This window comes from Melanaphis sacchari, unplaced genomic scaffold (assembly GCF_002803265.2).
Source record: "Melanaphis sacchari strain LSU unplaced genomic scaffold, SCAv2.0 Contig82_pilon_pilon, whole genome shotgun sequence".
Taxonomy (NCBI): Eukaryota; Metazoa; Arthropoda; class Insecta; order Hemiptera; family Aphididae; genus Melanaphis; species Melanaphis sacchari.
Window position 1 is genome coordinate 295,334 of NW_020271585.1, and position 19,888 is coordinate 315,221.

Here is a 19,888-nt window from a genome sequence, read left to right on the forward strand (position 1 = left end):
TGGGACCTATCACGATGCAAAAACCTAAATGGCTTTTATCTGTTCACTTTTGATGTTTTAAAATGACATTTTTATCTTAATTTTTTTAAAACTTATAAACAGAAAATTTGATTTGAGTTATTCTAACTCTTACTTCTTAGGAACAAAATAATATTGGGGGGGGAAAAAAAACATTTGGTACAGATAAAAAATACTTAAAAACTATATATTAAAACAAATATTACAGAATCAATATTTGTTGATAAAATATTATGAATTACCCAATCTATAATAAAAGCTTATACAATTATTATGAATATAGGTATACACTATAAGTTAATAAATGACCTAAAAACACTAAAATTTCTCTAAAAATAGAAAAAGACATTAAAAAATGCAAAATAAAAATTTGTGAAACAAATTAGGCATTTAAAATGTATTTTCCTAGAGCACTCAAAAAATAATTCACATTGAAGTATAAACTCTAATGGTAATTTTATGAACGCACCTCACATTTATGGTGAATTTTAGAATTGTACGCTTCTTTAATTTAAAAACATTGAATATTCAGATAATAAATTCATCCTTTTCCCTTCCTAACTTATATTTTCGTAAGATGTTATTAGGGTAGGGACTTATAAGAGTTTGCATATTTTTCAATAATTATTCAAAACATAGTAAAGTAAAACAGAAATTTGTTTCAAAAACTAGAAGTTTATGCAATCGTTTTTATTTTGCATATTCAGCTCTTTTTTCACTTTTAAGTACATATCTTGTTGCATTTTTATTTTAAGTACATATTAAACATGTTTATTAAAAAAAAAAAATTAAAATAATATGTGACATAGAGAATAATCATTTATACATACTATACAATATTTAACATACATTTCCTAAAAGGAAAAATTTAGATTAAAATTATTTAACAAGTATTATTGAATAATCTATCTATCGTGTTTTTCCAATTATTTGCATTATGCAAATCATAAAATTGGTCGGTTAGGAAGACGTCAAATATGGGCAGTTGATGTCACTTTATTCGTTTGTTTCATAAGTGTTTTCATCTTGCATTAATATAGTTAACATAATATTCTAGATTAGGTACAGTTATTTCTTGTGAAAATTAAATTAAATATGCCTTAGTTAATAATAAGTAAATTTATAATTTTTGGTTTATTAATGAAAAATAAAATATATTTTAGTATTTTTAGAGCATGAAGTTCCTAGCTTAAAATATATATTTTGCTTTTAATGAGTTAGAATGATTTTTTTTTTTTAATTATACATATTAAAATAAAATAATATTTACTTTCATTTTTTAAAATTTTTTTTTATCTAGTTTAGGATAAATTAGAAATGTTTTATAAGTTAAAAATTAAAAATGCTTGTAAAAAGTAGTGTTTGAACTTTGAAGTGATAACGCGCAACACTATTTATGGTATTATTTAGTTTGTTAAATGCTGTTATCAAAAAAAAATAATAAAAAATAAATATATTGCACTATTGTAATATTGTGAAACACTATGAAACAGACAGAAAATGTATTTTTAACAGAACAATCTTCAATTTTAGAGAAATATTTTTTTCAAGGTGAAGTAAAATGGTTTGTTTAGAAGATTTTGATTATAACTTAATTACTGAGATTATCGATGTATTTTCCTTTGTTAAATTGACACTGAAAGCAGTCATCATAATGCCAATTTGTGCACTATTGATGGGAATTGTTTGAAAAAAATTCAATACTTGCTAATAAAGTGAGGACATGATTGAGTGGTCGTATATAAAAAAAAAAAAATGATGCTGAAAGTTATCTGGCATATTGACAGAATCCTCATGATGACTATAATCAAATAAAATATTTCAAAGATTTATTTTCACTCCTCAAAAATGATTTTATTTAAAAATCAATCATAAAATTGATTGAAAGGGTACATAATCTTTATCAAAATAAAGAAGAATAATGTTTTGAACAAACAAAAGGTGAATCTATTACACTCATTCAATTGACATTACAAGAAAAGTTGCTGCTAGAAATAGGTAAAAGTTCCTAATTGATCCTAAAACACAAAAAGAAACTGATTTGGTTAAAATAATCAAAAAGAAATGAATCTATTTGAAAATTGAAGAACTTACAGTCATCACTTAGAGGCAAGCCTTTAATTATTTATTGTCTTACTCCTCCTACTAGTATCGAGTCAAAGCGTGCATTTTTAGTAACAGCTAATATACAAAATAAGCTGAGAAGCTGACAGAGATGGAACATTAGATGCTATACCAGTGATTCTCAATCTTTTTAGGACCGCTACCCAATTTTTTTTCCAAAAATCTATCGTGACTCCCACAGTTTTACATTTACAGAATCAAAAAAGTAATTTCAAAAAATAAATTTTTTTATAACTTATTTACTACTTTATAATAATAATAATTGTAATAATATACTTATAATAATAATAATTTTAATAATATTCTTATAATAATAATATAATACTACTTCTCCACGACCCCCCAAAAATTGACCCACAGTTTGAGAAACGCTGCGCTATACTATGCCTTTGTTCATATTTTCAAAATAAGAAGAGCATAAAATTGTAATTTGTAATAACATTTTGATTCATTAACAAAAATTAAAATATTTTTTTTTGCATAATCTTTTAAATTTTTTGTTACTAAATTTCAGGATAATTCTAGGACCTCGGAAATAATAATGGCTAAATATCCCAATATCGTAAAATAGGGTCGGTTGTAATCTCTAGATATATTATAATATTTTTAATTTCATGCCATTTTTATAATTAACTCATTATCATATTTAAAAGCATAGAATTTTCAATGTGAATTATTTTTGGAAAGTGTTAGGAAACACTATATTAGACGATTTTTATTGAAAACATATTACAAATGTAATACAAAAACCTAATTATTTTGTCATTATTTTATAATATTATCATTATTATTGAGTTTAGAAATTTTTGAAGGTTTAAGGATTTGATTATTATGAGGTGATTCTGTTTCTGATTTTGGATCAGAAAATTTAGCTTCAGACTTTTTTCGTTTTCTTAACTTAGCTGTGTTTTTTTTAATTTCTCGTACAATCCTTAAATCTACATCATAAATCGTCCAATCAGTTATTTCATGATTTATATTTGTTGGATCTTCAATCTCATTGTATTTGTCAATATTTACTCCAAGGATATCCATTAAAGACTTCATCAAATTGTCTACATAAGTATGAATAACTAAATCTGCTTTACGATCCTTAATAAAATATATAACACAATTAGAACAAACATGAAAAAAAAAAACAGTTTAATATATTATATATAATGACTATAAAATACTTACACAGTTTGTTTTTTGTAAATTACAAATAACAACTTTTCCTTTGTTCTTTTTTGCGTTAAATGGAACCAGATTGATTGGTTGAATTTGTAATGAAGTTCCAAGACAAATGCATAAATCAGCCATTCTGATTAAACATAAATACTCAAGTTAAATTTTAAAAATAAATTAATAAATATAATTAAATTGTTTAATTACAAATATATATATATTGTTTAACTTTAAAATATTAATAATTTATATATTATTTCACATAACACTTAAAACGAGGGCATTATTTAAACTGCAATTAACAGGGTGCTATACTTGCTGAGTTGTTTCTGTCTTACTAGTATACAATATGGTAAATTTGAATTCTGTAGAATCAATTTTAAAAAATTAGGTTTAAATATAATTGACCTATGATCAAAATTAAGAATAATAACCTGTTAACTTTCATAAGTTTCTTACTATAATTTAATATTTAAGTAAGTATAAGAATATAAAATTCTAAAATATGCCTCGCTTAAAAATTCAAATATCATAAAAACTAATAAGAGATTACAGTTGTTACCTTTAAGTTTAGTTATAGGTCAATTCATTAATATTAAAGCTAGCTAACAACATAAAATCCATTCTATTAAACATAAATTTGTTATGTTGCATGTCTGTAAGTTAAAGATTACATGTGTGAGTAACATCTTTTTAGATTAAGTACCTTTTATAGGTCAAATGTGCTTGGATTATGCTTTGGTATTTATAAATTATATTATACACCAGTCAAGTATCTATCAACTGCACTTAAATGATAAATAATTTTATTATACTATGATTATTTTAGTTCTAAAAAAGGTTTACAGATCTTAAAAGGCAGTTGATTTTTTTTTATACCATCTCAGTGGACTGTCAGATAAATATAATGTCAACCAATTAATGGTCATTGATAATATGTAAAAACATGTATTAAAATTAAATCATAATATATAAAGCGAACTATGATATAGTTACTTGGAATGTAACTCCGATAACTCTAACTCTTCGATTGGTAATTGATGTTCCCAGTCTAATATTGTATCATATAAAACACCTCGACATTGATGGCCATTCTTGTTTTTTCCTAAACATTTGATGTTTAAGCATCGCTGTCCAACTGTTTTTACAGCACTTTTACTCACATAGCTCCTAGTATTTAAACAAAATAATTGAGCTAAATCATCTCTAGTAATATAGCTAATTAAATAATAAACAGTTTAAAATAATTATTTTCAAACCTTAGAATATAAGAAAAATAAGTAATAAATAATACAGTTGAAACAAAACAATTTTAAACATTAATTAGTAGTTTACTTTAAATTAAGGCTTAAAAAAAAGTGCAGTTATAACTGTTCATGAAAATACTTAGGTTTTTCCAATTCAACATTAACCATACTCAAAAGCAAAAATAAATAAAAAATGTAGTTTAAATGCTTGTAAAACAATACTGTTTTATACTTGCATCATTGCTATTGAACTTATGAATACAGCATTGTATAAAAATAATCTTTAAGTCAATACAACTGATAACTATTGTTAACTGTAACTCAATTATACCTCTTTTACCTCTTGTTTAAATGTTAGTTATTTTATCACTCAGAAGCTATCATTAAGTTTCCCGTTGTGTTGGCCTCAAAGTGTATATTTAGTGAAGATAAAAATCTTTCTTTTTTAGTGAAGATAAAAATAGTTCAACAGTTTTAGAAATAATTCAACAATAGAATTAAAAATAGAAGTTTTATAAATATTATCCCTAACATTATATTAGGGATGAAAAATATTTTAAAAAGCGCCTTACTAGATAAAACAAGTTTTCTTATTTTAGCTCTGTGAAAAAAAATATGATAGCCTACCCTGTATAATATTTTATATTTAAAGTAATATCATTCAATACACTGATAATTCATTTATTTTTAATTATTTTAAAAATTACATTAACTATTAAAAATATGTACCTTAAGTAAATTAAAATATTTTAATTTACCTTTTGCATTTATTACATTTCATAGTAAACATGTTTCCATGAACTTCAGAAACATGTTGACGAAGTAATCCTGACTTCAAATGTAAACCATCTATATTCTGACTGACAACATATTTTGCATAACCTAATACAATATACAAGAATATTGTTAACAATTAGAAGTTACCCTCATTTACTGGTGTGTAAAACAAATACTCATGCTAAAAAAAATATAACATACTGTTTATATGATATTAAATAATTATAGTTGCATAAAATGTTTTTTTTGTTTTCTTGTACTTGAATTTAAACAAAATTTTATCTATGATATTTGTTTCAACTGCATAGTGGTAAAATAAAAATATTAAATTCCTCATAGTTTTTTTTTTTAAATTTTAGTTTGGATTACTTATAATTCATAAATATTTAATAAATTCAATCTCAAATTATTTGTTAACAAAATGTGTTTTCATGTACCAATTAAAGCCAAATTTTAAACCAACTAAAAATTATAATTACTTGTAATACATTATTGGATTAAGTATTCAACTAATAAAAAGTTATTATTATTACATATTAATATATTCCACTGTGATATTTTGTAATTATTATTTATTAGTACTGGAGTCTGAACTTTTGCCCCAAAAAAAGTTGAAATATGATACTAATATATTTTCTAAAAAACCTATGATAATTCTCTTTTAAAAATGAGAAAAATAACCAATAAACATCAAAATATGCTTTAATATGCATTTTAATTTTTATTTGTTTCAAGAAAATAAAAACTACTATTAACTAAAAAAAGTTAAGTTAATTAATTATAACACATCAACATTTTTTTTTATTAAAAAATAAAGCCTTATTGTAAAAAACAATAATTTTAAATAATAATTGAAAAAATATATAAAGGTGTTTCTCAAAATTAAATTTTATCTTCACATTTGTTAAATAAAAATATTCCAAAATAATATGTAAAGAAATTACAGTACTATACTACTATTATTATTTATTTACACTGAATTATCCTGTTTTATAAATAATTTTAATAACAGCTACCTATCTTATATAAAAAGTAGGCTAGGTATCACCAATATTAATCAAATTATGTTTACTTTATAAAATATTTTACGTTTTTACTTCATAATTCACCAGTTTTTCTCAGAAACAACTTCTGGTTGATCTAATTTAACCTAATAAATAATAATATCACTATCTCAGAGTTTTTTAATTGTGTAAAATATATAGATCTGAAAATAATTGCTGTTATTGCTCTCAGCTATATCATACAAAGAAAATTAAATGAGTCTTACAATCAACAAGCACCATAATATTCAAGACAACACCTAACATTTATATACAAATATTTTGTGTATATTATACAATATAAACTTCAAAATTATTTCAAAAAATATCATATCTAAACAATAATTCAAGAATCAGACCTTTTTTGACCAAGCTTTTGATTGCCATATGTGTAACTGTTGGTTTGGCATCATTGAAATCTAAGCTTATTTCTGGTTTCTTTCCTTCTTTTTCTAAAGTCCATACTCCTTTTGGTCCTCTATAACAGACAAAATGTATTAATTTAACAATTTAATAATTAGTTATAACTACAGTAACATAATGATTATATACTTCGATTCAAGAAAGATATAAGGTCATACAACTAAGCGGAACAATTGAGACTTTAGAGCTAATATTTGAATAGTAGAATATACAATTTAACATAATTGCTGCTATATAATTTAAAATTGAAAAGAATAGGACTAGAATATTGAACAAGCTATTGAAGAAAGAAGGCTAATGCTAGTAGCATGAAAGTAAACAGAAAGGAATATTTAATGATAAACAAACAATAGAGTAATTATGTTTGGAATGATCAATTTTGAATAATTAGAAAAAAAAAAAAATTGTTTATTTTTCACTTCAATATTCAATTTATTTTTAAATTATCATACTTTATAATTAACTTAAGACTGTTATTTTATATGTTAAAAAAAAAACAAAATATTCATTGAAACAGGAACAATAAACACTAGTGCAGTTAAAATGTGTTTCCTACCAGTAAATAGTTACTTATAGGAAAATATATGATGTATCTGTCATGTTCTTATACTATTTATGCATAAGTAATAACATAGAATATAGATTAATGATAAAAATATAGAACCTTCAAATATTTTACATTAAATTTTCTGAATTACGAGTAATGTGTAAATATTTTTCTTAGCGATTTCATTATCAATATTTATAATATACAAACAACCTATCTGTCTACCAATCCTTAAAGTTTTTGGAAATATATAAAAATAAAAGAAACAATAATGAATTATCTTCATCTATGAATTAAAACAAGGAAAAATATGATAGTAATGAAGATATATGCAATGCTTTTGCTGATTATTTTTCTTTAGTATATACTATGCAGAATTGTATAAGTACTTCTAATCAAATTAACTTAAATAATGAATCGCCAATTAATACATCTTTTGTACATATTTCTATAACTGAAAATTTGTATGGTCTCAGTAGTTTAAGTTTAGATGATACATGTAGACCTAATTAACTGCCTTCAATAACATAATTCAAATGTCGGTATGCACTAACTGTCCTTTGTTTTTAATAAATCTGTTTGATGGGGGTTTTTCAAATAACTGAAAATCTAATTTTGTATTACTAATTTTTAAGTTAAATAATCAGGCTTCTATAAAGATTGTCATCCAATATCTAAATTTAAGCACAGTGTCAAAACTTTTTGAAAAGTTATTTGAACCTAAATTATCTAAATTATTTAAAGACATTCTAATAAATGAAGAACACGGTTTTCAATCTCAAAAACCTACACACATTTATTTATTAATATATTATACTGGAATTTTTTATTTTTATTATTCTTAATGTTGCTAAAAAAAAAAAAGGAACAGGAGGTAGATGCTATTTATACAGACTTTAGTAAGGCATTTGACTCAAATGAACTACATACTTTTAGTTGATAAGCGTAATATTTTTGCTATTAGTGGCTTGTTATTATCCTGATTAAGCTCATATTTGACAGGGAGGGTTTAATAGGTTATCATTTTAAGCAAAGTCTCAACTCCATTCGTTATAACTTCTAGTGTCTCCCAAGGAGGATACCTATTATCTTTGCTCTTTCTATTATTTATAAATTATGTAAAACATTATATTCAATTTCTTTAAAATTTTTCTGTTTGTTGATGACTCGAAAATGTGTTTTCAGGTTAACTCTGTACAAGATTGGGAAAAACTACAGTTAGATCTTGTACATTTTTCAAATTGGTGTACCATGAACAGATTAAAAATAAATACAGATAAATGTGAGTTTACATCATTCACCAGGTATAAAACTGTCTAATCTTTAACTATTCTATGAACAAACATATGATTAAACCAGTTTCTTTTAACAAAGATATTATTCTTCCTGCTGATCTTTCATTTAACAAACACATATTTACTCAAAAACTATGAGTATGCTGGAATTTATTAGACGGCAATGTTGAGATTTTAACATTATTTGCTAGAAAACTTTGTAATGTTCATTTGTTTGTTTAGGTGTTGAGTATGGATTCATAATATGAATTCCTTACCAGGTTTGAATAACATTCAATCCTATTTTTAATGTATGTATAATAGAAGTTAGAATTAAACATGTCGGTTGATAACTTAGGACTTGAATTTGGTTTACACTCTCTAACATCTAAATGAAAACACAATAATATATAATTTATCTATAAACTATTAAATTACAAAATAAGTTGTCCTGAAATACTTAAAAAGGTATGCTGGCTCCACATTTAATGCTCGTTTTATGACTATTTTTAACATGCCTTTCCACTCTTAATCATATAGTTTTAACGAGCCTTTAAGTTGTATACTAAGAGAATGCAACAGTGTTGCTTTTGACTTTAATTTTGATAATGAAGTTTAACTTTGCTGTTTGTGCCTAGGTGTTGGATAAATAACTGTAATGTAAAATTTAATTTTAATACTCTATAATTACTGTTCTAAATATTCATAATTATTATTCTTAATATTCTAAAATTGTTCTTTTCCGTTTTGTTTACTGTAATATTTATGTACACTCTTTGCCCAAATGGGCATTAGTAAATAAATTAAGCTCCTACATTAGGTACACAAACAAATATGATTAATTGTAAAGGAGAAACATGTCAAAACTTAATATGGAATAAACAAATTTATTTGACCTCTAACTAAAAAAGAAATTTTAATTGTCCATTAATACTTCAGACAACAATTTAATAAATCTGATTTGTGTATTTGATAAATGTCTATAAAAAATCTCACCAAGTGTGAGTTCCTTGAGCAGTTTGAATTAAAGTTGAGGATTGCTCAAGCTTGATTGTAACAGAAGATGAAACACGAGTAGCTCATTATACTCTTGAGATAAAAGACAATTGTCACAATAGTAGGTAGTATATTAATTCCTGATAAATCAAAATAATTCAAAACCTCAAATTTGAGGAAAAAACTCATGGCTACCAAGTTTTGGAACATATAAGGGATCATTTTTATTGAATTTTTGCCTCAAAGAGAAATAATTAATGTGACTCTTAAAAGCTAAACAGAGCAATTCAAAACAAATAAAGGGGAATATTAACAAAGATCGTGTGACCAGAGTAATTATGTCTATTAATCAGTCAATAAGCCAAATGTTTCAATAAAAAAAAATATAAGAAAATTTTATACAAAATTTAAATTTGGCTACATAATATGTGTAAGTACTATTAAATATGTATTATTATTTATTATGTATTTAATAATTTCAAAGATATAGAATAAATTATAAATAAATAACATTAAAATTATTACTAGAAAATAATTAATACTTTAATATTTTTCAATGTGTTAAATTGAGAAAATAGTATAAATCAATGGTCACCAACGAGTGGTCCACGGTAAAAATTTGGTGGTCCACAAAAAATGTGAACATTATTTGTAATGTTGTGTACAAAATCGTAATATCCAAAAGTATTGTACAATGTATGTAGGTCCAATTTACAACTTATAAGGATAAGCAAGTAATAATATAGTTATTATTATCAAATGTTATAAAATAAATAGATCTAATATCGTATATTATAGGTACACGTGTCGTTATCACAATATGTTCTAAGAACATTAATGATTCAAATTCAGTTTTCATTTAAACTTTTTTTTCTTTTTGTAATCAATAGTAATTAAACTAATTTAAATAATTTTGTTATAAATAAAAAAACCCTTTATTGATATTTTATAAAATATGTGTTAATTTATTTTTTTTTTAGTTTGGTGTTTAAGACTTATGGGTATAAGTGGTTTGTAGAATTTAGAGTTATGGATTAAGTGGTATGTGAGATCAAAAAGGTTGGTGACTGCTGGTATAAATTATTAAAATATATACAATAAAATTGCAGATATGAATAAAAAAAATGTAGAAACATACTTTTAAAAATATACATTGACAGTACAATGTAGCGAGTCTAATATATGAATTTTTCTAGTATATTAGTACACGCGTAAATTGGGGCTAGCCTGTTTAGGTTTAATAGGTGAATGAGTCTATTTAACAGGAGAAAGTCCAATAAACTGTAACTACTGTATATACACTTTTTAATCAAATAATAAACTAACAATTTTTCAAGACATAATAAATATATACTAAATACAAATAACTATTATTGATAAATGATTATTTTACTAATATAAAGCTCTTAAATATATTATTATAATAAATAGTCTTGTATTTTATTTTGTGTTAATAATACATTTTTACTTTAAAAAAATTGTATGTAGATTTTAAAACTAAAATATCTGAAATATTATGTTTTTAATTTACACTTAAACAATTTCTTAATTATTAGAAATTTTCATTATACTTATTTACCTAAAATCTGGTATACCCGCCGATGTACTTATACCAGCACCTGTATGAAAAACTGTATATCTAGAATCTTTGATCCACTCAGCGAGAAGTGAAATTTTTTGTTTTAAAACTTCAGGAGTATCAAAAATCTAAAATAAATATAAAAATGTATAACTATGGATATTTTAACTGTTATTGATAATTATTTTACTTACTTCATTCATACCAACTTCTCCTTTATACTCATACGGAGATAAACCATTAGCATAGTTGCAAGACATTTTGTTTTAAGTCAATATATAATACACACTATAAAACAAAAAAAAAAAAAATGATATTGATATAAAAATGTATTGGCCATTGTTGAGAATGTGGTATATTTTTGTAAATATGTTAAATTTGAAATAACTAAGACCAAAAATTTAAAATAAGTGTGGTCAAAGCATATTATGTAGGATCTTTTCTGAAATTTTCGCAACAACAATAGATAAATTAAATACATTTTGTACTTAATTGAGCACAGTGAATTCATTTCCAAAATGAGTTGAATTTTTAAATGGTGATTAATATATATATATATATATATATATAGGCTGTACGTCATTAAATACTTAATGATCCCAAACTTTGTTGTATCGAAATAACAGCCACACAACAATTCATGAAATTAATTTGTAATTAAGTGTAATGGTTTTAAAATACGACTCGTTACGGTCAAATGGTTTAATAATTGCCAAATTATGAACTTACACAGCCAACAGCCGTTAATAGTTTAACACATACACAGATACATAGGTAAGTAGTTGATTTAATGTTCAGACAATTTACCTGGATAGTTTACTTTGTGAACAGCGTTTGTTTCGCGATGGTGTGAGGTTGAATTTTTCAAATTGTGGTCATTTAAAGCGTCATTGACACCGGCGTAAATTTTTTTAAACAAAGTCCTACATTAGTTGATTCATTAATACCTGTTCGTCCTTTCCACTGTTCACCGAACACCGAACACTATCTTTAAGTATTATCGTGTGTTATCTTCGTCAATCAATTATTTTGATGAGATAAGTTTACATACGCCCTATACCGGCTATACACATTTACTCATAATAATATTATCAATAAGATTTATCGCGTGAAGGTGTGTGCATTAAATTTTTTTTTAATAAATTCTACACAGCATTATGCAGATGAATAAAGATTTGAGTAGTGATTCGCAGAATTTCTGCGTAAAACTGCGATTATTGATTTTTTTTTTTATCATGAGCATTTACCTAGTATTAGAAAATTGGGGTACAATTCATACACCGGTCAATATGACGCTACCTATTTTGTTTTAATATTAATTTACCTCCAGTCTATCGTGTCGACGATAAACGTTATCACTTTAATCACTAGTGAGATACCGAGAAAATGAATCAAAAATATTAGGTGTCTTGTTAATTAATCTTTTTACTTATATTCGTGTGAATTGTACATTGTAAATTAATAGTAATTAATTTTATTTAAATTATGTGAAATTCGATTTCAATTTTGTTTTGAATATTTACAATCCAGTTTGTATACGTTAGCTAAGATTAGCAAAAGGTATGGAAAACTTTTTTTTTATTTTTTAATCATGTACTTGTTCATTTTATTTTCTAATATAATACCGATGTATGGACTGGATAGATTTATTTGTGAAGTTTTTGTAAATTATATTGATATCACATAACTATCTATTTTAAAATTTTAATTTATTAACCTATTCAAGTAAAAATGATAATTTCATAAACTATCAACTTATCAATTGTTTTATTTTATGCCAAATTGTTCTTACATCAAACACTTGATAACTGTCAATCATTATATATTTATTTTTTTTGTTAGTTTAAAAATTGTTATTATGATTCTATAGTTCTGTCTGATGCAGTATTGCACAGGGATTAAGTTTTTCTGATACTATTGTTACTATTATGCAATTAGATAAATTATTTTACGTAGGTATTTAATTGATTTGTGGTTATATTTTTGTATCCAATTATTATATTACATTTAGTAAGTAATACCTACAAATTGCAGACTTTTAAAATAATTTTCTTTTTACTAAACTACCTACTTTTGGTACTTGTATAGTATGCTATCTATTGTTAATATTTTATCTACCATAATTTCATGTTGGTTTTATTGTTGTTACATCCACAAACAAAAATTATCTTACTTTTATATTGTAACATTTCTACTTTGTTAATTTTTTCATTTATAATGTGTAAATTATTTAATTATGCATTTATAATTCTTACATTTATTTGATAGACCAACTACAAGGCAAGTTTTACAGTATATTTAATAAGTTTAAATCACTATTGCACTTAACATTTGTATAATATATCCTTAAAAATGAAATATGTTTACTTTTGTGTGTATCGTATCTAGTAAAATATTTGGCACTTTTTTATTACATTGCAAATATATTCTTTTTTTTTAAACTATTTACATCTTCCTTTTTACTATTTTTAAGAATTTTTTTTTTTACATTTTAGTACATGATTGTTTTTTTTAGTAATAAATCACATGATTTTAAAAAATATCCACATATCTCTTCATTTTGAATGATATGTTGATAAAAATAGCTTATAGTTAAAACATTTTTATTAATAATTAAGACATTTTTATACAAATAACCTCAGTTAAATAACATTTAATCTACAAAACCTACAAACATAGACTAACAGACTAATTTTATTTTATTTTTTTGTAATTAACCTAATTCTAGTCACAAAATTATAAAGTATATTAAATATTTTATTATGAAATTTGTTTTGATTAGCAGATTTTGATTGATTACTATATTTTTTCAGGTAGTACTAAAGCCATACTATATTACCAAACGAGCAGTAAATAGCATATTGTACGTGCTTCCTATTTTGTTACTCCGATATATTATTGTAAGTTGTTAAATATCTACCTTTTTACATTTAAAATGTATTTATGTTTACACTTGTCTACTTTTTCAGTATAAAACTGTACTATTTACTTTTCCATTTACCATCATACTCCTATTTGTAAATCATAGAATTATGTTATCCTAATTGCAACCAATATTCAATATTTTATTATAATTTATAACTCATGTATCTATATAAATTAAATTAAAGTTCAAAAATAAATATTTATTTAATTTATGTTATTTTTATTTCAGAGATTTGGTGTATTGAATTGTAAATATGGACATTGATCAGTTGGGTAATGATGCTAAGTTGGCAGCAACAAAATACTTTACAAATATGCTAAAAAAACCAGGACAATTGGAAAAAGTTGAACAACTAAAGAACCGAATATCACGTAAAAAAACTTCTACCGAAGCAATGTTAAAAACAGCCATGCAAAGTCAATTAGATGGGGTTACAATTGGGATGGAACAACTGAAAGATGCTCTGGATGACATAAGCAAAGTAAAGATATATCTCAGTCAAACAAAACGTTCATTTATAAATTTACCATCTCTTGGATACAAGTTGCAAGATGTACGCACCAAGCAAATGCAACATTCTCAGTACTTGACAGCTAATGAAAATATGAAGCACCTATTCACTGTACCCGAGAGCATTGAAAAAACTAAACAGTGGATCAATGATGGAAAGTTTTTACACGCTCATCAATGTTTAATAGACCTTGAAAACTCTAGAGATGATCTTTTATTTGAAGTGCATAAACTGCCTAATCAAGCACCAAGTGATAAAATACTACTTAAAGCATATTTTGAAGATGTTGAAGTTATGTCCGATATGTTAAAAAAACAAATAAAATTAGTATTGAGCAGAACACTAAATACTGTTAGGAAAGAACCTATGGTAATTGTTACTGTTCTGAGAATTATAGAACGAGAAGAGCGTGCTGATATATTTGCATTACAGCGTCATAAACAATCTGGATTTATGCCTCCTAGTCGTCCAAAAAAATGGAAAGAAATGGCGTTTGATGTGCTTCAAAAGTCAGTTGATCAACGAATAGAAGGTACTCAAGTGAATGAACGATCTGATAATAAAATGTGGCTTGTAACATATTTAGAACTTTGTCGGCAATTAATTCTTGAGGATTTACGAGTGGTTAAAACTCTCTGTGTGCCATGTTTTCCACCACAATATGATATTTTTGATAAATTTGTTTTTATGTATCATTCTAGTCTCTCAGCTAATTTAAATGATATAATATCAGATGGATTAGAAGGCAATGAATATGTTACAATTATTTCATGGGTAACTAACACTTATCCTGGTAAAGAGTTAATGTTACATCCTGAATTGAATATAGACATTGGTAAAGTTGGTCCGTTACTAAAATCATCAATTATTTTTGATTTACAATCAAAATATTTAGAATACATTAAAGCTAATTATAAAGAATGGATGTTAAAAACATTGGATACTGAAAAAAATGATTGGTATGCAGGTGCTTCACCTGAGGTTGGCCCAGATGGATGTTTTCATACAGCTGCTCCAGTTATTATATTTCAGATGATCGATCAAAATTTGCAAGTCACAAAAACTATAAGCCAGCATTTAACACACAAAGCTTTATTATTGAGTGTAGATAGTGTCAGTCTATATGGTTTATCTTATAAAGAGGCTGTTATAGAGTTCAAGAAAAAGCACTTTGAGGATAGAAGCAAAGTACCATTTTTTACACACTGCATAATTACTGTGCTCAATAATTGCTTACAGTTTATTGAATTAGCATTAGAAATGAAGCAGCACTATTGGAGTAGTGATTTTAAAGATCAGTCAAGTAGTGCCTATGAAAAATTAATTAAGACCTTCCAAAACCTCAGGGATGAGGCAGCGCAATTTCTTTTAGAAGAAGCCTTCCTTGATCTTGACTCCCATTTTCAAGACTTGATAACTACTAAATGGCTTACCAGCTTTATATCTATTGAAACAATTTGTGTGACATTAGAAGATTATTTTCAAGATTATACTCATCTAAAACCCAAAAATTTAGAGTATATAATATTAGAAGCTGAAGATATAATAGTGCGACGATACATAATGGCTATTCTGCAAAAAAAATTAAATTTCAAAACATACGAAGAGCGTAGATCAGCAGCAGATAAAATGACAAATGAAGTAGATCAATTGAAATCGTTTTTTATGCGTGTGGCACCTTTAGTGACACGTGATAAAGATTCTCCTTTTGATGCTGTTGTAAAATTATCTGAAGTATTAAAGAGCGAAGATTCTGAAATATTATCATTGGACTTGCACACACTTGTAAAGATGTATCCAGATATTACCGAAGACCAAATGACAAGATTATTAGGTTTAAGAGGTGATTTAAGTAGATCAGAAATACGTGAAAAAGTGCAGTATGCAATCCAAGGCAATAAGGAGCTTGCAGGCACCACATTAACCAAAAGTATATTCCAGCAAATCCATTTATAGTGTAAAAATAATCATCAAATTTTTACAGTTTAAGTAATTATAGTTCAAGAATTATATAAATAATACTATTTAAATAGATTATGTATATGTATATCATTTGCAATCAATATACCGTTCCTAATGTGGTGAGCAATACAATAATACTACCTTAAAATATTTAAAATAATATTTATTCATATATTTTTATATTTTAAGTTTACTTTATCAATAAAAAAATATTTTAGAATTTGTTTATTATTTCTTAAATATAGGTTATTTATTTTATAAAGTTTTAAGTCCATTTTCAACCAGTGGATTTTTTGAGTTTCAAAATTAAGTAAATTTGTACATGTATTGATTAATAATAATAATAATAATAATAATAATTTATTTTAATATTGAAGTTTTTATAGTATTGTTATAATTACTTTTATTGAATTATTATCATGTTAAACTTTTATATGTATCTTAATTATTATTGTTTTGTGCTAATTTGCTGTAAAGGGCTCGCCCGTTAATAAATATAAATAAATAATATAAATATGTTTCATTAGTAGTACAAAGTAAAGACAATAATAATAATAGTTATTATTACATTACTACATGAATTAAAAGTCTGTTTAGTCTGTTTGTAAACGCATAGTAAAAAAATTAGGTAATATTTATAAAACATAAGTCACAACTAAGTGGGTTGCGATATTAAAAAGTTTGAAGACCCTTGTATTAGATGATAATATTAAGTTGTCTGAATTTTATTGTACCTATGTTACTATAAAATTTTATATATACATTGTTTTTTCAATAAAGTTAATAATAATATTTAATTCTTATTATACAAGTGTGTAATCATTTTGTACCTATGGTTTTAGTTAAATTTTTCATTTTAAGTATAATAATATCCAAATACTTTCAAGTTACTATTGACTTAATATATTGTTATGTGTACTATAATTTATTACTACAGGTATTATAATATCATTGAACAAATTGTCAATTTTCATTTTTATAATTTTACTTTTTTTTTTTTTTAATAATATATATATTATAAATAATTATTTAAAACTATAAACAATACATTTACATCAACTGATTATATTTTTTTCAAAATTTTTTTTTGGTAGGCAATTATCATATATTTTATTTAATGAATTATTTACCTTGTTAACAAATTTATGGGAATCCGCCATAAATAACAACAAAATTATTAGTGATGACTAATGACAGTGATAATACATTTTATTGAAATAGAGAGTATAGTTAAAATATTGTAGGTATTTATGGAAAAAAAAAAAGGAACAGTCTAATTTTATTTACAGTATATAGCGGAGAAATGGTTTATTTTTCTCAGAATTAGTAGGTAGTAGTAGGTACTAAACTACTAAATGTTAGGATACAGTATGAAAATATAATATTTTTAAGTGGTTGAATAAGAAGAAAATATTTAAAAATAGTAATTTTTGATAAATAAACGACATAAAATCAACTATAACTTGTAAACTATAGTTTTTCTATTACTTATTATAATTGTTATCAGCCGATTTTTCAGTAAATTAAAAAAAATTAAATTTATATTTTATAGATAATCATAATAGAAAATTCTATTTATTTATTAATTCAACTTTACATTTGTATACTTATCAGCAATGCCTGATTATTTTTGTTCTCTAAATAAAACTATTTTGTAACTTAAAGTTTTAAAGTAACAATTAAAAGATAATCATATCATATATTAATAGCCATAATTTTTTTTTACTTTTTGGGTATTTTGTATAAGTTTAAAATTAATATATATTTGTTTCTAATTAGGTAGTATTTTAATGATTGATTCTAATTTTCAAAGCAGATGTTTCAAAAGTTGAATTACTTATTTTTATTACATTTTCAATTTATTTGATAACTTATAATCTTGAGACGAGACTACAGGAGCGCAGATTTTTATAAAATCATTTTTTTTCCTTTTCACTTTTTTGGATTTTTGTTAGTTATCTTTACGAATTATAATAATTTGAATTTATGGGGAAAATTTTTTTTTCATATTTCTGCATATTATTTTGCATATTTTTGGAGAATTTGAAATGTATTGAATATTAAAGCGACAATTTCTCATTAAGTAATTAATTATAAGTTTTTAGCTTGTGAATTTTAAAACAATATAAAAAATCGTACTTTAATTTTGACATATGATCAATATGAATATAGCTAATATAGGTTTTAACTAGTGGACGGTTATGTACATAAATACAGCCATGGATAAAATTACCAAGAACCTATGTAGTAATATTTAAATAAATAATTAGACAGATATTAGACACTCCATAAATACATCAACGTTTGCTTCCAATTTATTCAAATTGTATATAATGTATTATACTTGAAAAGTTTATAATATAACTAATAAATATTTATTATATATTTATTTTTTTCATAAATATTTTTATATCGGTTCCATTAAATTTATATATAATATGATATTATAATAATATGCATATATGTGTATTTTATATAATATGTGTATAGTGTATTTATTAATAAATACTTTATCACTCACATTTGATATCCTTTGAGAATTGAAAATAAGATGTGTACATGGCTACTTAAAGACTACATTATCGTTAACATATTACCTATATAAATATAAATGTGTAGGTGTACTCACTGTTCTTGGGTACACGATTCAAATGTTAATTATTAAACCCTCGAGGGATACCTATCTAAAGTGTATGAATTAAAAAGTGTGTAATACTTAAATCTTCGACTTCAAGCATGTCTTTAAACATAAGAGTATACCTACTTACAATTTTAAATTCATATTATAACTTGAGTTTTAGTCGATTTTGATTGTTTTACTCTCTAAATGAATCTAAATCATCAGTTAAATTATCAAATAAATGAATTTCCTAAAAAAAATGTATAAATATTGAGTGTGTAAAATCTATTCTATGTATCAACCGTTCAAATACTAGTAGGTTTAAAAATATCATATATGTTTGGTATAATTTAATGCGTCTATTGTTTTTAAATTTAAAGCCATTTACTCAGCAAAATATTTTTAAAAATTAACTTCTAACTAATATTTATTTTTATACATTTGTAGTACCATATTATTTTGTGATAAATACAGTTAAAGTTTGACAACATATTTATATTTACGTAGTTATATAAATTATAAATATTATACTACTAGCTATAATGATTAATGAGTAGAATGGGTATTATATTATTTTTTATAATCATAATGGAGAGAAACTTCTAAAGGTTTTTTGTCATATTAAATTCTTGAAATAAAATTAAGATTAGTGCCTCTACAGAAAATTAAATTAA

At 24.2% G+C, this 19,888-nt stretch overlaps 2 protein-coding genes across 2 annotated transcripts; one reads left to right on the top strand and one right to left on the bottom strand.

The window, feature by feature from the left end:
- Positions 1 to 1,499: 1,499 nt before the first annotated feature.
- On the bottom strand, positions 1,500 to 12,620 carry LOC112602111 (NAD-dependent protein deacetylase Sirt6). Its single transcript, XM_025350044.1, has 8 exons — positions 12,003 to 12,620; positions 11,390 to 11,483; positions 11,196 to 11,323; positions 6,736 to 6,854; positions 5,315 to 5,438; positions 4,306 to 4,479; positions 3,322 to 3,445; positions 1,500 to 3,234 (listed from the first exon to the last, which is right to left on the bottom strand). Exons 2-8 carry the CDS (start codon positions 11,453 to 11,455, stop codon positions 2,908 to 2,910), a joined length of 1,062 nt encoding a protein of 353 aa, XP_025205829.1. The 5' UTR covers positions 11,456 to 11,483; positions 12,003 to 12,620; the 3' UTR covers positions 1,500 to 2,907.
- Positions 12,621 to 12,646: 26 nt separating this feature from the next.
- Positions 12,647 to 16,730, top strand: LOC112602110 (exocyst complex component 3). The gene is made up of 3 exons (XM_025350043.1): positions 12,647 to 12,755; positions 14,009 to 14,095; positions 14,350 to 16,730. The coding sequence occupies exon 3, from the start codon at positions 14,375 to 14,377 to the stop codon at positions 16,586 to 16,588; it is 2,214 nt and encodes a 737-aa protein (XP_025205828.1). The 5' UTR covers positions 12,647 to 12,755; positions 14,009 to 14,095; positions 14,350 to 14,374; the 3' UTR covers positions 16,589 to 16,730.
- Positions 16,731 to 19,888: the final 3,158 nt, after the last annotated feature.

Bases quoted from the DNA above. Each gene is read 5' to 3' on its own strand.
- LOC112602111 (XM_025350044.1), bottom strand. From the start codon at position 11,455: ATGTCTTGCAACTATGCTAATGGTTTATCTCCGTATGAGTATAAAGGA. The intron at 5,439-6,735 runs GTCTGATTCTTG...ATATTGTATTAG, and splicing joins CAAAAGCTTGGTCAAAAAAG to GTTATGCAAAATATGTTGTC. The intron at 3,235-3,321 runs GTAAGTATTTTA...TATTTTATTAAG, and splicing joins ATTTACAAAAAACAAACTGT to GATCGTAAAGCAGATTTAGT.
- LOC112602110 (XM_025350043.1), top strand. From the start codon at position 14,375: ATGGACATTGATCAGTTGGGTAATGATGCTAAGTTGGCAGCAACAAAA.